Below are 17,475 nucleotides of genomic sequence, written 5' to 3'. Positions count from 1 at the left end.
TCATCGGGTAGACAGTTCGTCTGGTGCAAGTCTTTCGAGCTGATGCCTCTTTGGTGACTTGCATGTGGATGGGGATGAAATGATAAGGACAACAGAACACCCAGTCCCTGAGAGGAGGAAATCACCGACCCATCCGGGAATCAAACCCGAGCCATTAGGTATGACATTCTGTTGCGCTGACCACCGAGTTACCAGGGGCAGACAGTAATGGCATTGATTTCACCACAATGCATCAATTACATCGAGAAATTGGTACATGAATTTGACACTTGAAATAAGCGGAACATGAAATTATTGCACTTTTCACAATACAAGAGAAACCCGCATGTTGCTCGAAATTGCGATGTGATTTAAGTACTATGATACAACAAAGCTGTATTTACGTATCGCTATGTACACTGTTAGTACGTGGCCTAGGAAACACACAGATTTCCAGTCACCCGCAAGATAAACAAGGGCATGGTTTACTCTTATGTGCTTCATACTACTACAGTGCACATAACTAAGAAAATACTGGTATCCACTGACCAGGGTAAACAAAATTAATGGCTGTCAAAGGGTCACACAGAGGGATACATGCTATTTGTATGTAGTTGTATATCAATTACACAATGGTACATGCCATGTACAGGACGTGTCACTGAACATCTTTAGTGACTGCTGTCACTATATCCTTGGCAACACAGCTGTGCCCACTCCGTCACTGATCCACTCATGGCTATCAGTGTTTGTGATGCTATTGCAGAGCATGCAGCATGAATATAGGCTGTAGTGTTCATACTTGTTGTTGGGACCTGCTGGTACACCGCGTCTTTCACATTTCCCCAGAGAAAAATGTTCATGGGCGTGAGGTCTGGCGATCCTCCTGGAAATCCCTCGATACGATTGCTCTGTCCAATTCATCGATGTGGGGTGGTTAGTTTAGCTCCTACTGTCCCACTGTGGCATTATGCGCAGGGCATCCATCATGTTGACACAACATTATTTGATGCAATTGAAGGGTAGGTCTTCCATCAGGTTTTGGAAACAAATACGCTGCATATTTTCATATTAAGTATAAATTCGAATTGCACTGAACACAGCACGTTAGTTTCCAGAGCTTTGAAATCGAGATTGCGATGCCCTTATGTAAGCCAATCATATCTCATGCAACGTGATCTTGGCAGCCGATGATAGCAGATATTCAGAGAATAGGGCACACCCTGTAGTAAGCGAATAGTGAGATCACTTACGTAGCGTGAATACACAATGAGGAAAAGTTAACAGTTTACATTAATATACGTAGTGTGGCAACAAGAAAAGCCAAGCTTTCTCATATAATATTGGTCTCTAAGATTAATAAGCTACAAGAGAATCTAAGCTTTCACATGTAGTATTGATCTTTCTTGCGTGTGTTATACTTAAGGTATTTCACACAAATGTGCCACTAATTTGGAATAATGATGTGTGTGGTCTCCTGAGACACAAATTATTCTACAGGGTTGGGCCTGAAAGTATTCAGTTCTAAACAAGAGTCAAACGCTCTGATTGAAGAAATTCATCCCACTTTTTCACACATAACATAATTCATCTTCCATAAAGAGAAATTTACTTTGAAAGTAACGCCTCTCAAACCACCATTCGCAAAACTATCCAGAGACTGTTAGAAGTGGGTTCGATTTAGCAGTTGCCAGGGCGCGCCCGAAAACTGGCATTAATGCGCGTGAGCAGCTGCAATGATGTAGGAAGCCCGCACGTATGTATGTATGAAGCATAAAGAGATCTTACATTACGCCATAAAAGAAACATGACATCAGAGGATACTCCAAAAGCATCGGAATTTTGTAAACTATACTGAATCTCCTAATCCGGCCTGAAGTGCACATTGATTTGTCAACATTCAAAATGAAGTAGGTCCCACATGATATTAACCTTTTCAGTGTGGTTTTTGGGATGTAAATTTTTTTCGAGTAGCAGTACTGTACCATCTCATGTATAGTTCTTTATAATGGCATAATACCATACATGTCACAACATGAGAACGTGGACTTTAAATTCAGTGAACGATTGAAACTAGCCAATACTGTGGCATGAAACACTTTGGTTCAAATAAATTGATTGCCTCAGTGGGAGTGATTAATAACGCCAAATTTCTTTAGCAAACAGAAGACGGTAAGTTCATTGTTCTGCGAAGTGATTAATGCTCGACTGCTAAAATCTTTGAAATAAAATAAAATCCAGAAGACTGAAACTAATATATTTTTGCCTTCCACAATTATGTCAATGTATTTTAATTCGCTTGATGGCTCACGGCCACAGAAAAACGTTTTATTTTCATTTGACTTGGGAGCTGTAAAAGCAGATTATACAGCAATATCACTAAACGCAAATACGGGTCACGTGGAGGCTAACCCCTCCCCACTACAACTCAGGTAACTCTGCACAATGCGTGAAGCTGGCAGCTATGGAACGTAAGAAAAAATTTTCTCATTAGCATTTTGCTGCTTGCTGCTACTGCCGATAGAGCTAACAGCCGCACTTCAAGTAGCCAGAAGAGGCTTGCTCATATGCAAGTCAACTGCACATCCGCCTGCTGACAACTGCTCAAATGAACCTGATGTAGGCAGTTGTGACGCCACACTTACAGAAAGGAGTTTATTGTTACGAAGGCCTTTGATACATTTTTGCTGTTTGCAGATACTTGTGCGTGCAACATGATTTCTTGTTGTAAATGGAGCATTTCCTTCACAACTAAAGATTTACTTTTTCCCCTCTCATTTATGTTTTATTGCTGCAGTATTGTTCTCCAGTAGTATTCTTCGCTAGAGAATCAATTCTTACCAGTCAAAATTAAAAAAATTTAACTGAAACTAAAACAATGAAAAATTAGAGTTTTTCACGGTTTCATATTGGCAGGCCCGATCCCTTGAGATACCTTCAGCAACGGCCTGCAGTTTTGGCCTGTCGTGGAAGTCCACCCATGTGGTCAGTTATTTATGTGTCACAGAAACCATGCTGATGAAGTGAGTCCACAGTGATCAACCCATACTGAGCTGCAGACAGGTGTGTAAAAAAGACCAATCACACACTCAACTATATTTTCGGCCACGGCCATTGTCTGAAAACCAAAACAAACATGCACACACGCACACACAATCATTCAGTAAGAAGTCATGCACACACGACTGCTATCGCCAGTCGCTGTGTCTACAGTCTCTTGAGAATCAGAGCCAAACAAACCACTCCTCACACCTCCCTGCCTCTTGTTGGCAGCTGCTACGCTAATGGAAAGAAGTGGTGGCAGTACTGACTGCAAGTGAGGGGACAGGTGGGAAAGGGAGAAGCAGAAAGAACAAGGGAAGGAAGTGGATCACATACTCAGCTGCCCCCGCCAGTGGCTGCTTGGTACCTCAGTAAATAAACCATTTCATCTACTGGGACCAAAACAAGATATTTGCTGTGTTTATTTTTTTTCAAATTTCCCTTATTCCCTGACATTTTTGAAATTCCCTGATTCCCACAGCTTGTGGCAACTCTGCACTGACAGTATTCCTGGTGATTTTGAACGTAGTCGTTATGGAGGACTATGTACTGCCACATGATACGGGTGGTATCTATGCCTGTGCAGAATACATGTGACGCTTTCATTCGAGGAATTCCCACCAGTCACCATTTGACGAATACTTGCACGAGGCTTTATTGCAGGGATCACTACAACAACTCCATCTGTTGCTTCACGTGTGAGGCCCCTGCTGCAGAACCACGTTCATGGACAGAACTGCCCTGTCACACAAAGCCTTCTGACAATACTTGTGGAGATGTGCCATATTTGTGGCATTCTCTGTACAGTAACATCATGTCAACCATTTCCTCATTTTTGAATACCATGTCAAATTCCTAGAACAGATTGACAGGTAAATTAATACCACGATTACAACTGACACCAATCAGTGTACAGTACACCAGTGCCATGTACTTGTACATACTTTCACAAAGAACAACCTGCATCACAGTGAGCCATTCCCCACATACAGTGCCGATTGCAGCCCACTGCTGTACGCAACTGCAGAGGCGAAGGGTTGACCTGGACACTGTAACGGGGCAGCGTACACTGGCGGGTACTGTTCCACAATCTGTATGTAGATGAATACGACAAGTATGAGGGACACTTATGTAGATATCAATGGTTGTGGCAGAAACCCTTATTACTTCCTTAGGCCCTCATGATAGCAATGTGTGTGTACATTTTGCAGCTTGCACTACAGCTGTAGCGGTTAGAAAGCTAAGTACTGACAAACTTATTTGTCCACTGTTATACAGTTATTAAATTTAATAGTTTTTGGCAGTGTTTCATGCTGTTTGAAGCGAAATAACGATTTAATAAACTTTTGGAATAGTTCACTTGCTGTGTTTTTTAGAGTTTTCTGTGTGTTTAAGTTGTTTAGTACATTTCGTACATTAGTTTTCACCCGACGTCTCTTATTGTTTCTAGTGAAATACTTCAGTAAAATTTTCATTCGCTGTTTTAACTTCTTTTAATATTCCAGTAGCCTTTTGAATTTTTTGGTTTTAGCTAATAATTTTGTGAAGTTTTGTTGGTATTGGTATTAGCTGTTGTGTAGTGGTATTTATACAAGTACTTGCTTTCTCAGTAGGCAGAGAACTTCGAGACCTTTATTGTTAGTTCTATAAATAATTCTAGTGGTGTAACTGAACTTTGGTAATGTAGCCATATAGTTTTTTCAGTAATTGTAAAATTTTACCACGAGTGAGGAGTGTGGGTTCTGTCGTAGGTTTGTGAATAGTGGGCTACGGTGTGGGATTTGTTCAAAGTACGAGGGCCATTCAGAAAGTAACCTCCGGTTGATTTAAAAAATACACCAAGTTAAATAAAAATATTTTAATATATACATCTTAACAACTACATCTTTGCACTATTTTTCTACATAGTCTCCATAGCGATTGAGGCACTTATCGTATCTCTTCACAAGCTTTGAAATTCCTTCTGCATAAAAATCACCCGCTTGTGCCTGGAGCCAGCCTGTGACCGCATCTTTGAGCTCTTCGTCGCCATCAAACCGCTGTGACCCGAGCCATTTCTTCAAATGCATGAAGAGGTGATAATCACTTGGCGCCAGGTCTGGACTGTAAGGAGGATGGTTGATAACGTCCCACTTGAAGGACTCAAGAAGGGCCGTTGTTCTGCGAACAGAGTGAGGACGGGCGTTATCGTGCAAAAAAACGATACCGGAAGTCAGCATACCACGGCATTTGTTCTGTATAGCCCGTTGTAACTTTTTTATTGTTTCACAGTACACGTCTTTATTAATGGTCATACCACGTTCCATGAATTCAACCAACAACAACCCTTTGGCATCCCAAAACACCGTTGCCATCAGCTTTCTGGCAGAAAAATCTTGCGAGGCTTTTCTTGGTTTGGTAGGTGAATTTGAATGTGCCCACATCTTTGATTGTTCTTTTGTCTCAGGGTTCACGTACTTAATCCAGGTTTCATCACCGGTCACGATTCTGTTTAACAATGGTTCTCCTTCGTCCTCTTAACGTGACAAAGTCTAATGCAGAGGCCATTCTTTGAGTTTTGTGGTGGTCGGTAAGAATTTTGGGCACCCATCGTGCACAGAACTTATGGTAACCCAATCTTGCTGTCACTATCTTGTACAAGAGTGTCTTAGAAATCTTGTGGAAAACCAGTAGACAACTCCGACATTGAGAAACGTCGATTTTCACGAACTTTTGCATCAACTGAACGAGTTCGTCAGTCACCAATGATGGTCTACCACTCCTCTCTTCATTATGAACATTTTCTCGTCCACTTTTAAATAAACGTACCCATTCACGGACAACTCATTCACTCATAACTCTTGGTCCGTACACGGCACAAAGCTCACGATGAATAGCTGCTGCAGAATATCCTTTGGCTGTAAAAAACCTTATGACAGCACGCACTTCACATTTGGCGGGGTTTTCTATTGCAGCACACATTTCAAACTGCCACAAAAACTAAACTAGCGCAGGTACGACGTTCACTCGACCACGGCTTGATGCCGACTGACCTGTTGAGTGCGTGAACGCACAGATGGCGTCGCTACCCCCCCACAACCCGCACTGTGACCAATCGGAGGTTACTTTCTGAACCGCCCTCGTATTTTCATCGGGGGGAATGCAGTGGCGAAGCCAGTGGTCATTTTAGTGAGATCCTCTCCTGGGAATGCAGAATCTGTAGCAGAAATAAGTTGATAGAGGAGCAGGAACGTAAGATCGTGCCCTTCAGGTGCAGTTACAACACGCAAAGGAGGAACTAGATAGGTTGAGGCAGGTGAAGGGTAGTGGGGGAATGGGAACTGGCAATTGGCAAGAAGGCAGCTAGGAAGAGGAGGTATTCAGACAGCTTTACTTTGCATATATGCAATAGATTTGACCAACTGCCAGGGTTGAGTGGAGAGTAGCCTTGTGTAGCTGTAGATTTAGGGAACATGCAGCAGTCCTCAGCAATTAGGAGGCCTAGGTCACAAAGTCATTTATTTTTATCTGTTATTACTTTTATGTTGTAATTTCATGTACTGAGACGTTCCATGGCCTTGGCGATTTGCTCCTCAATTTGGTCCTACAGAACTTGCTGTATAAATAAAAAAAATTAAAAAATGAATGTAAGAACAGGCACGTCAATCACTTCGTGATTAAGAGCAATGTGCGGGTCACTCTCGTTTAGCGGGAAGTACAACAACAGCGCATTTCGTTCATTTCATGCAGCAACTTTACGTTTCAATTTCTTGGAATGTAATTTATGTATTGCAATGCAACCAACGCCATTATTATTGTGATTGCTCTTGTTATTGATTGTGTATGGAATAATATGGAGTGTCCATTTAAAAAAAAAAAAGGTAAGTGAGTTGATACCAGTATTTCCACACCATTTAGAATGTCTCTCAGAATTTATATTCGCGACTCCCTGCCTTACATTAATAGCCGGAAAAGCCGTTTGTCAGTATGTATCGTGGTTCCAGAGATATTGGCTGTGGAAACTTTAGATGCACAGGGAAAGACTACCAGGGGAAAAATGCTATCAGAGCATGAAAGGGTGAAAATATTTAACTCTTTGAAGAGTGACAGCAAAGTAGGGAACCAGCTGCCTCAGTCCTCACTGCACCTTCCTCACCAAAAATTTTGGTGTCTGGAAATACTCAATTTTTTTTGTGCTTAAAGAGTAGTAGAGAGTTATGGCAAAAGCTAGGAAAGACAGTGCCAGTGGGAGAAAAAGAGAGGAGGCTAGGTGGCGGGATGGCGGTGATAAAGTCGCAGTGAAAAATTGAGATGCATGAAGACAACAGCAATGAAACCAAAAGAGATATTGCTGGTTAGTGTGAGACAATAGCAGTAGAATTGAAAGAGAGATAGATGGACATATACCCAATAGGAGAAAAATGGAGAGATGACAGTGCAAATAAAAATAGATGTGTGGAGACCCTACACATGCTTTGTCGGTCTGCATCCTAATACACACAGGTATAGGGGGACAGCACATTATGGACTGAAATTTCGAACACATGGGGATGGGAAAAAATAACATTGACACCACAGCATTTTTGAGCTGGTGCAGTTAGGTGGAGACAGTGGCATTGCAAAAGAAAGAAAGGGAGACAGTGTAAGTAAGAAAGGGTTTCCATTTATCGCTGGGAGAGAGGGAGAGGGGGGAGAGAGAGAGAGAGAGAGAGAGAGAGAGAGAGAGAGAGAGAGAGAGAGAGAGAGATGGGCAGTGGCAGTGGGAGTGTGCATGAATATCTTCACATGATAAAAATTTTGGTACATAAAGCAGAATGAGGGCTCAAGCAGCTAGTTCTCCATTTTTCTGCACGAGTCCTTCAAAGAGCAATATTTTCACCCTTTTGTGCTCCAACAAGAACATCTTTCCCCTTTCATCTTTCAGTCCAATCACAATTACTGATGGAAAACTTCCCAGTTGTCAGTACCTCAAAGATGCTTGTGAAAGCTGGGGCTACCAGAAGTTAGGCTGCTGTCGTGTGCACAGGACCAACTGTCAGTTCCAAGTGTCGTCTTGGCTGCTGAATGTGTACTGTGAGATGTGAATGTGGGACTGAACTAGGCATGGTGACATGCTTCACTACATCTAGAAGTTACAACAGGTTATCATGTACAACATTGCAATGTGTGGATGTATTGCTGCCCTGTGTGCTGTGTAAGCTACAGCAGTATAAGAGTACAGTGACAGGAAGATGATGAAATAAACAATTCCTACTGAATGATCTCCTACCTTGATGTCACTGACACACAACAGACCATGTTCAGGGAGCACAAACACACTCCATGCAATTCAGCTAGTCACCCACCCATTTGCACATTACAAAGTTGTGGTAGGAATAATAGAACTAAAGAATAAACGAACTCCAGATCCAGAATGGATGCATTCACAGATACTCCAAAGACTAGCATCACAGATCACTCCACTTACCAGAATTAATATATGATGCCTTAAGGCTAGGCACGCTATTTACAGTTTGGGGAACCATAATTGCAGGAATCATCCAGAAAATGCAGGCCAACTTTCCTCAAAAACCAGAATGGCTAAGGTGCACAAGCTACTGTACAGCTGCCTCCAGGCTTCGAGTGCTTCGGGGCCTCGGCCCACAAGATTTTGGTCTTAATAAAAGGAAAGCAACAGACGATGTAGTTAATCAAGCTCTGGAAATTGTCAAAAACATACAAAACAAAGATGCCACAGCCATCACAAAAGATATTGCATATGCTTTCGACAAACTCGGATGCCCTGCAATATTTGCTAGTTTCAGACAACTCTAGGTGCTACAATCCTTAGACTATTGCAGGTATGCAGTAGTAGAATGGTTTGTAGGCACTCTTCAACCAGTACGCAGGCACACTGAGTAATTTGAACCAACAGAACAGCTGCTAGATGAAGGCAGAGGAGTGGCCTGCTTAGACTGTCAGCTGTGTTTTCAGCATCACTACAGTGGTAACACTGTGTGTGGGGATCAGAACAAACCCAGCTGATATTACTACCACATTGGGCAGCAATGTACTGGTTAAAGTTGAGTAGACTAGACTAGACGAAGTTTAACTAATCAACTGTGCATCCACTAACAAGTACCAACTTAAACTCTGAAAAATGGAGACCTGGGAAGGTGATTAAAATGCAGGCAATAAGGGGCAACAAGTCTGTATATTTCTCCCCACATCTCACACAAGGTTAAGAATCAAACATGTCTATCTGAGCTCTGGCACGCTGCACTTCTAATCTGGAAGCTGACATTACCATAAGCACTTCAACTGCATGAGTAACCAGAGAATGTTTCACATTTAAAAAATTAGGAATGCCTTAACACACAGACCTATTCTGCAGGAATTAAAGAAATTTCAGATACCACTGACAGGTACACAATGTAACCACCGAACATTAAATATATGAAGCCATGACCTCAAGCAATAGAACCAGCTAACCAAATTGGGAGACTAAATTTCTAATACAACTTATCAAGAATCCCTACACACTGTGCCATAATGGGGGGAGGGAGGGGGACATTAATGGGCAGCAAAATGAGAACACATAGGGTGGAAGAAGAAAACAAATTAAGTGACTCAACTCCAGACACCAACAACAGATGTATTATATAGCCACTGGTCAGCCACAACATTATGACCACCTACCTAATAGCCAGCATGGACAACAGCAGTGACTTAATTGCATCGAAGAAATATGAGGCCTTTGTAGGTCACTGGAGGGAGTTGGCACTGCATCTGCACACTTGAGGCAGTGTCCTATGTGAGTGACATAAGCGAGCGACTTCTGGATACGTGACACTCCAACGACAAGCAGCAACATCAGGCAAGAGCTCGGATTTCCTGCGTGCGAGCGACCATGTCACACTACAAGAAGGCTGCTTAGAGCCAACCAGCTGTCTCTATAAAACAGCGCCCTTAAACTGTAGAATACTGTAGCAGGAGAGTAAGGCTACAACAAAATTAGATTTACCTAAGAAAATCAAGCGAAAAGGAATGCTGTGCATGAAATTTACAAAGGGAGGAATCTCCATGGAGAATTTCATAAATATCAACTACCAAGATCACCACACAAACCTTCAAAGACACGTGAATGAACAGAGGAGCATTCCACTATCTCACCAGTACATTAAATACAAATGTTTTTTACGTGATCAAGAACTTTTAACAGCCAATAAATGCAGAAGAATGACTGACTACATTACTGACTACCATAAATAGACATGTAAGTATATAGATTGATAACTGAAGGACAGATGTGTAGAGGTAGCGTTACAGAACATGAGTACGATTTTTTTGTCCTAGGTTCGATTTCAGCTGCATCTTATATTTTAACTGACTCCGTTACAATTCTGTATAATACACTTTATATATACTGTTTACACTGCATTGCTAAGCATATTTTAAGGTCTTGCCAAAGACCTTTATCTTTAAGTGTATACACTATCCCAGTATATCACAAACATTAAATTCCTAACAAATTACAATGAAGCACGAAATTTTACAGATATCTGCTATTACAAATGTAATTCATCAGCAGTCAGAGTTAAGGCCAAGCGTTACCATTAATCTAAAGTGTGTAAAGGTAAAGCATACAAATTTTTTAAAAAGAAAGTCAAAGATTTTGTGTAATGATTTGTCTAAAAATAAGATATAAAAAATATTAGGGAAAAGTTTGGAGCACCTCATTTTCTGTTCATGATTTTGAGCATCATTCAAAAGCATGTAGAACATTTCTCTGATCTACTTATTTCTTTTACACAAATCATTTCATAAATTATCTGGATGATTTCTTTCATTTTTGATTTTCAAGTTTTATTCAGAATGGATGATTTACTGACTCCTCGTTTACCTTTGTAACATACTTGATTCGATGGAATCCTTTTTGACATTTAAATACCAATGTATCTTTTTATGTGCAAAATAGCTAGGCCTTGAACAGACGAAATTTGACACTTCATTTACATAGCTTGGCAGCAGCTTATTGTGAAATATTTCAATTTTTCCTCACCTCATTAATTAAGTTTTTTATAATTACCCAGATTACTTTCAAGCAGTTACGTATGTTCATGCAAAACTAGACCTCACGCTGATCACTTTGATACCCCGTTTTCTGTTTCTTTCCCTTTGTTTGGCTATGAAAATTCAGAAAAACCTCATGGTGTAATTTAGAGGGAGTCTTGTTTTTGCTCTGCTTACGCGTTTACAAAAGTGAATCGAGTGTCAATCATACGATAAATAGTCCTTTCTGCGTGTTGTCATTTCCAAAGATCATCTTTTCGATATCTTGAACCGTTTATGAAATACAACAATTTTTACGACCACTTGATTCCCAAAGCGCAGGAAAGGTTCCGCCCCATCCGTGGATGTAACAACCAATATCTCAAGAATGAAAAGAAATATTCTGGTCTCAATTTTAAATACAGTTTAGATATATTATTACATTTCATACACAATAATGTATGACCTTAAATGAACTATATGGAAAGTCTATGCAATGTGATTTTACCTCTGCAAATTCTTCAAAATTTCGTGCACCCATGTACTCAATTTCATGCAGCACAGTAACTATGATGAATAACGAAAATAAATTGAGACCTTTATCAAGCAACGATATCAAGCTGTAATATGCGGATGAACCAAATTTTTTCACCAAATAGTTTTCTTATAATCTCCTAAATATTTCAATGGCTGCCATCGAGTCCGCTCCACTGCCTTGCCGAGAAGACACGTGGCTGTATCTCTGTCGCACATGCTGCAGCAACAAGATTCAAATACGTTTGAATTCAAACATAGCCAGCTGCAGCGGGAGACAGGCAGCGACACAGACGTCGCTCACGTAAGACACTTCCGTAACTACACCTGCAGTTGTGTTCTGTCGCCTGAAGCTGTTGTGCACTGTCAGTCTCTTCTGTTGCTCACGTAGGACACAGCCTAAGTCACCTAATGTCCATCAGTTCCATAGAGGGGAAGATGAGCTCAGACGCCACATTCCATCGTATGCCAGATGTGTGCGATCGGGTCGCATATCAACTGGAACTCGCCAATGTGTTCCTCAAACCACTCCATCACACTCCTGGCCTTGTGACATGGCACATGTTATTGAAAACTGCCACTACTGTCAATAAATGTGAGTCAAAGGGCTGTGCGTGGTCTGCAACCAGTGTATAATACTCATTTGCTATCGTGGTGCCTTGAGCAAGCTCCACTGGACCCATAAGATGCCCCTGTGAATGTTCCCACATCATGACGGCGGCACTGCCAGCTTGTCTCTCCACAGAACAGATGGGAGGAGCTTTTCCCCTGGAATATCATTCATGCCCTACCATCAGATTGATGAAGAAGCTATTGGGACTCATCAGACTGTACAATTGTACAATGCTCTGCCACTGCACCAACGTCCAGTGCCGATGGTCACATGCCCATTTCAGTTTTAGTTGCTGATGTCACAGTGTTAACATTGCCACATGCAGTCATTATCTGTGGAGCCTATCATTAGAGGTGTTCAGTACACTGTGTTCAGACAATTGCACTCTTCCAAGCATTGAAGACTGATGTTAGTGTCACCACAGTTCACCACTTGTCCTGCTTTAGCAATCTGTGCAGCCTGTGACATCTGACAATGGGTATACTATTCTTTGTGTGTACTGTTTCACCCTGTGTATGCCATAAAGCATTTAACTGTGTCTGAGCCATAACAGGTTACCTCTCAACACAAAGTTCTTCAATTTCAGGTGCAGCACACTGAGCAACTGCTGCTCAGCATCTAACAAATGACTAAGTTGCTCCACAGCCAGTCACTCCTCCCAAGCACCATTAGTTTAATAGTAATGAAGAGGATTGGTCTGAATATCACACGCAAGTTGAAGCCCACTTTGACACATACAATGTTACAGCTATGATGCCCATTGCTTTCTCTCCATTATCTGTCGGAACTGACATACTAACTGTGTTTCAAACTGTGCCCCAATTCGGTGTTCAAAACTGTGCCCCGATTTTCGTCCTGATGACCTTGTTTGGAAGTTAGATGAACATTCTGTTGCTCAGATATGTATCACTGCAGTGACGTTCAGATTTATTCGTCTCAAGAAGTTGCCCCAACAGTGTTTTGAACAGTGGATAGCTGAACTTACAGGGTTAAACAAGATATTTTAGGTTTACGTGCTTTGGGCTAAGCCATAGCATTATTTTGTTACATATTGCAGTCACATAAAATGTGTCAGACACATGCATTTGCACAGATGTTCTAAAATTGCTTGAACACTATCAGAAAACAGTTTTGTCTATTGTGGAATCTAAGTACGGTGGACACAATTGAAGTTGACTTTGATTCTCCATCTATTTCTCTTCTTAAATGATGCACAAGACACTCAGTCTAAAGTTCATCCTAATGTTTAAGTGAATAAAACAGTGATCAGATGAACACTGAAAGTGAGGGTAAAAACTTTCGGTGACATCGTATGTGAGGTTCACTGCAGAATAGAGTGAGAAAGTCGTCTTCAGTTCTTTTCAAATTACAGGTAACATTGTCCTTGGTGTGACACAAAATGCTTCCACATGGTATGCAAAGACCTAGCCTGACAGTCTGTTTACAAGGCAGCCTGGGCAAGCACAGGTCCAGTGCACGGATTCAGTGAAGCTTACACGAGGTGCATTTTGTGTCAATGTCACCAATAGAAAAGAAATTTTAGTTCGCAACTGGTGGATCAATAAACATACACGACAGTATCAGTAGCCCACATCTACAGATGCCTACTTCTGTAGTATCTACAGATGACGCCAGTACTGTGTGTGTGTGTGGGGGGGGGGGGGGGCAGGGGGGGGACACTTGCGCGTGCTCACGCATGCAACATGCCAGCAACTTTTCGTGAACTTGCAATATGTGTTTCATGCACTCAGTTCTAGGAAGAGTGCAAAGATTTTTGGGTTAGACTTGTTCAATTTTTCAGTGCCTCTCATTAAAGTCTGTGACCCATGTGACAAGAACAGCAGACTGTGTGACCTAGATTTGCAGAGGACTAAAGATTGAGGTGCACAGAACCATTTATGACAATGCAAAGCCACATTTTTTCATGTTTGGCCTGTCACACATGCAATCTATGAGCAAGTTGCTCTACACAAAGGTTGACTAAACTGCCCATAACATTTGAGGAAACATCCTGGCAACTAAGTGCCAGAGTGCTGTCAACCGAGATTGCAGCCTGAGCTGACATCCGTGTATCCATGGAGGTGCCGCCCACAGACAGCCATCACGCTGCCCCAGGTGTTTCACTTGCCATCGACCCAACCGACAGAATGTGTTACTGGATACGCGACTGCCACATGGCCAGTTTTTCAGTCGGTGCTCCTAGTCATTCGCAAGGTGGCTATCGTGGTGTGGACAACAAGCAGCCGTTGGCTGTTGTTCCACTTCCTCTTCTGATCTGTGTTCACATTCAGGCCACCTCTCCCCCACCATCACCATGTGACAACACTAGATGACAATGGTATGGAGGTTTCGTGGTGGGGAAATGTGGTGGTGTCAAAGAATGAGGTCCCATAGAACAATCGGTACCTCAGAATGAAACCACAAGCACTGTCACAGCCAGTTGCAGCAATGATTGAGAGATGTTTTCAAAGACACGCCCTCAACAGTTTCTGTATGCCACCACTGCTTAAATAACTAACGTGAGACCAGAGTCTTGTTTAACTTTAACTCTGCAATAATTGCTTAAAATTACAGTATCGTCCCTCTACACAGCCAGCAGTGCAAAAGTTCGTTAGACGCCACCATGTAGTAAAGTTTACAGTCATACATTGAGAGGAAGTACTTATGTGGTAAATTAGCGTTTAGCGACAGTAACAAACACCACATTCCTGTTAACATGGATTGTTTCAAAGTTAACTATTTCATCTTAAAGTTATAATAAAGAAACACAGTATACTAGTTTGGGTGTGTTGTAGAATCCACTCTGCCTTCTCCAGCAGTAAATCTAAGAAATCCGCATAGTGCTAACAAGTTTTTTTCATCAAGCACAACAGTTCAGAATATCTCTCACACACACACACACACACACACACACACACACACACACACACACACGATTAATGGTGATCATCTTGTGCTTACCTGGACTCTGGTGTCTCCATGAGCAGCTTGCTGACCTCTATTACATCTTCTGGCTGGGTGCGCACTGCGTCAGCCCAGCCCTGCGTGGCCATCACTTCATGCGTGCGCCCCTTGATGTAGGAGATGGCGGTCTGGCTGAGGCCAGGGCAGCAGTGACGCACAGCAAGAACAGCTGTGGCCGCCGCGTTGTCCACAGCCAATCCAGCGGCCAGCTGCTGCTCACACTGAGCCTTCAGGCTAAGCACGCCATATTTATTGGCAGCGACTAGTAATTGTGCAGCCATGCTCGCCAGCTGGGGGGCATGTAAGGTATACATGAATGTCAGTAGCTCTCTCAGCACTGGTCCATCCACATCTCTTATGTCTACCAGACCACTGCCTGACTCCACCATGTCGTGCCGAAACATCGCAGCAAACACAGGGCTCCTGTTAACTAGGACGGTTCTGTGTGCCACCAGCCGCGTCTCCCCCGCCGCCAAAGTCACCATGGTACCTTCCCCAGCATCTAGTAGGCCACCCAGATATGCAGGTGTGCTGTCTGGAACTCCCTTCCCGGCTGCCATGGTAGTCGATTCTGAAACACGGCTTTACTGAACAGCACTGTCGTTACGTAACACTGTCAACAAGTGTAGACCTGTATCGATCGACAGTTCGTTAAAACTGTAATATATCTTTGTTGTGTAATATTGTTGCAACAGGTGAAAAGCTACAAGTATTTGATATCACAATTTTCAAGGTTTTCAATTTTGTTGCAGCATCCTAATTTTCCACAAGATGTCTTTAGAAATAGAGGAGACCCAATTTCTTCAATTTGCAGCTAAGTGCATAAATCTTGCAGTCTTTCAAAATGAAGGAGCTTAGTGTTTTAACATACCATCAGCATCGAGGTCATCTGAGTTTGGGTACAAACTCTGATTAGGTAAGGATGGGGAAGGAAATTTGCCATGCTCTACTTTGAGTTTATTCTAATGTCATTTACATTCAATCGAGCCACAAATTACTTTAACAATGGTTCAAATGGCTCTGAGCACTATGGGACTTAACATCTGAGGTCATCAGTCCCCTAGAACTTAGAACTACTTAAATCTAACTAACCTAAGGACATCACACACAACCATGCCCGAGGCAGGATTCGAACCTGCGACCGTAGCGGTCACGCGGTTCCAGTCTTGAGCACCTAGAACCGCATGGCCACTGCGGTTGTCTTTCTTTAATAGCACATATGCGAAAATGTCTGAACCCACTTGAGTTTGTAAAATGTAAAATATTTATTGAAATACTACAATTTTTGTAGTACCTATAATACTTTGTTGGAAATGGGTTTGTGTTATGAAAGAAAGATTCATGAACTGTAATTTTAAAAAAACAATTTCTACAATTTTTATCCAATACTTTAAAACGTAGTACTTTTACAGTACAAGCAGAAATTTTTTTCAGGGAGGGGGGCATAATTTATCACTTTTGAGATGTTATCATGCCTCCAGAACTCTCCACAAAATGATCGATGTCGACTCAGTATTTGTATTTATTATGGGTAAATTACTTTGATACTTACAAGACGGGCTTGACTCAATTACCTTCTTCGAAGTAAACCTTTCTGTGTTATTAATAGGGGCCTGGACACGACACTTTTCTTAAGTTGACAATCTAACGTTTTATCATTCTATGATAGCATTCAACATGTGTTCAAGAAAATGACCAATAAGTTAGGAAATAAAACTGCAATATATTTAGAAAACATTTTATCAAGTACCAGTAACAACAGTGAAAATGAAAAATTTGAAGTATGAAATGATTAGGAATGAGAATAGTATTTGTTAGAAGGAAAATGAATCAGTCAAAGAGCCTTTGAGTAATCTTTCAAGAAAGTGATAAAGCAGAAAACAAATTTTAAGGCATAGTGGAATGCACAAGGCATTCTGTTACAACATTGCTCCAGAAAGCGCTACATTTAGCTACTGCTGATTCATAATGAAACCCGTGACGCAGACTTCGGTTCCACGACAGCGGTTAAATGCCTCATACGCAACTCCACAGCAATATTTCAAAGAAGGCAGTAAAGGAAGTCGACATGGCAGACGAGAGGCTACTTTCATTTCAGTCTTTAGATGATCTAAGGTAAAATGGCAGGTTTATTGTTGTGGAAGGCAGACCAACTTACAACCGAACGAAGCCCGCACTCCATAACCGAATGTCTGGTGTCACATTTTCTAAGGAGAATATGACAACTTCTACAACATTATTTCAGTGGTACAGGCTGGCGCATGAAAAATCGACCCCGAGTACTGGACTGCTCATTGTCGCCCACCAATCGTCATCTATTGTTTCGCAGTTTG

At 41.8% G+C, this 17,475-nt stretch overlaps 1 protein-coding gene across 1 annotated transcript in view; it reads right to left on the bottom strand.

Moving 5' to 3' along the window:
- Window positions 1-17,475, bottom strand: part of LOC126213070 (ankyrin repeat domain-containing protein 23-like) — a 41,319-nt gene that overhangs the window by 13,055 nt on the left and 10,789 nt on the right. Inside the window, exon 2 of the mRNA XM_049940657.1 lies at window positions 15,140-15,713. Coding sequence (XP_049796614.1) covers window positions 15,140-15,702 — 563 coding nt within the window. The 5' untranslated portion in view covers window positions 15,703-15,713. The remainder of the gene's footprint in view (window positions 1-15,139; window positions 15,714-17,475) is intronic.

This window comes from Schistocerca nitens, chromosome 11, assembly GCF_023898315.1.
Source record: "Schistocerca nitens isolate TAMUIC-IGC-003100 chromosome 11, iqSchNite1.1, whole genome shotgun sequence".
Classification (NCBI taxonomy): domain Eukaryota; kingdom Metazoa; phylum Arthropoda; class Insecta; order Orthoptera; family Acrididae; genus Schistocerca; species Schistocerca nitens.
Note: the sequence above shows the minus strand (reverse complement) of the source record. Positions and strands in the feature narration are given on the sequence as shown.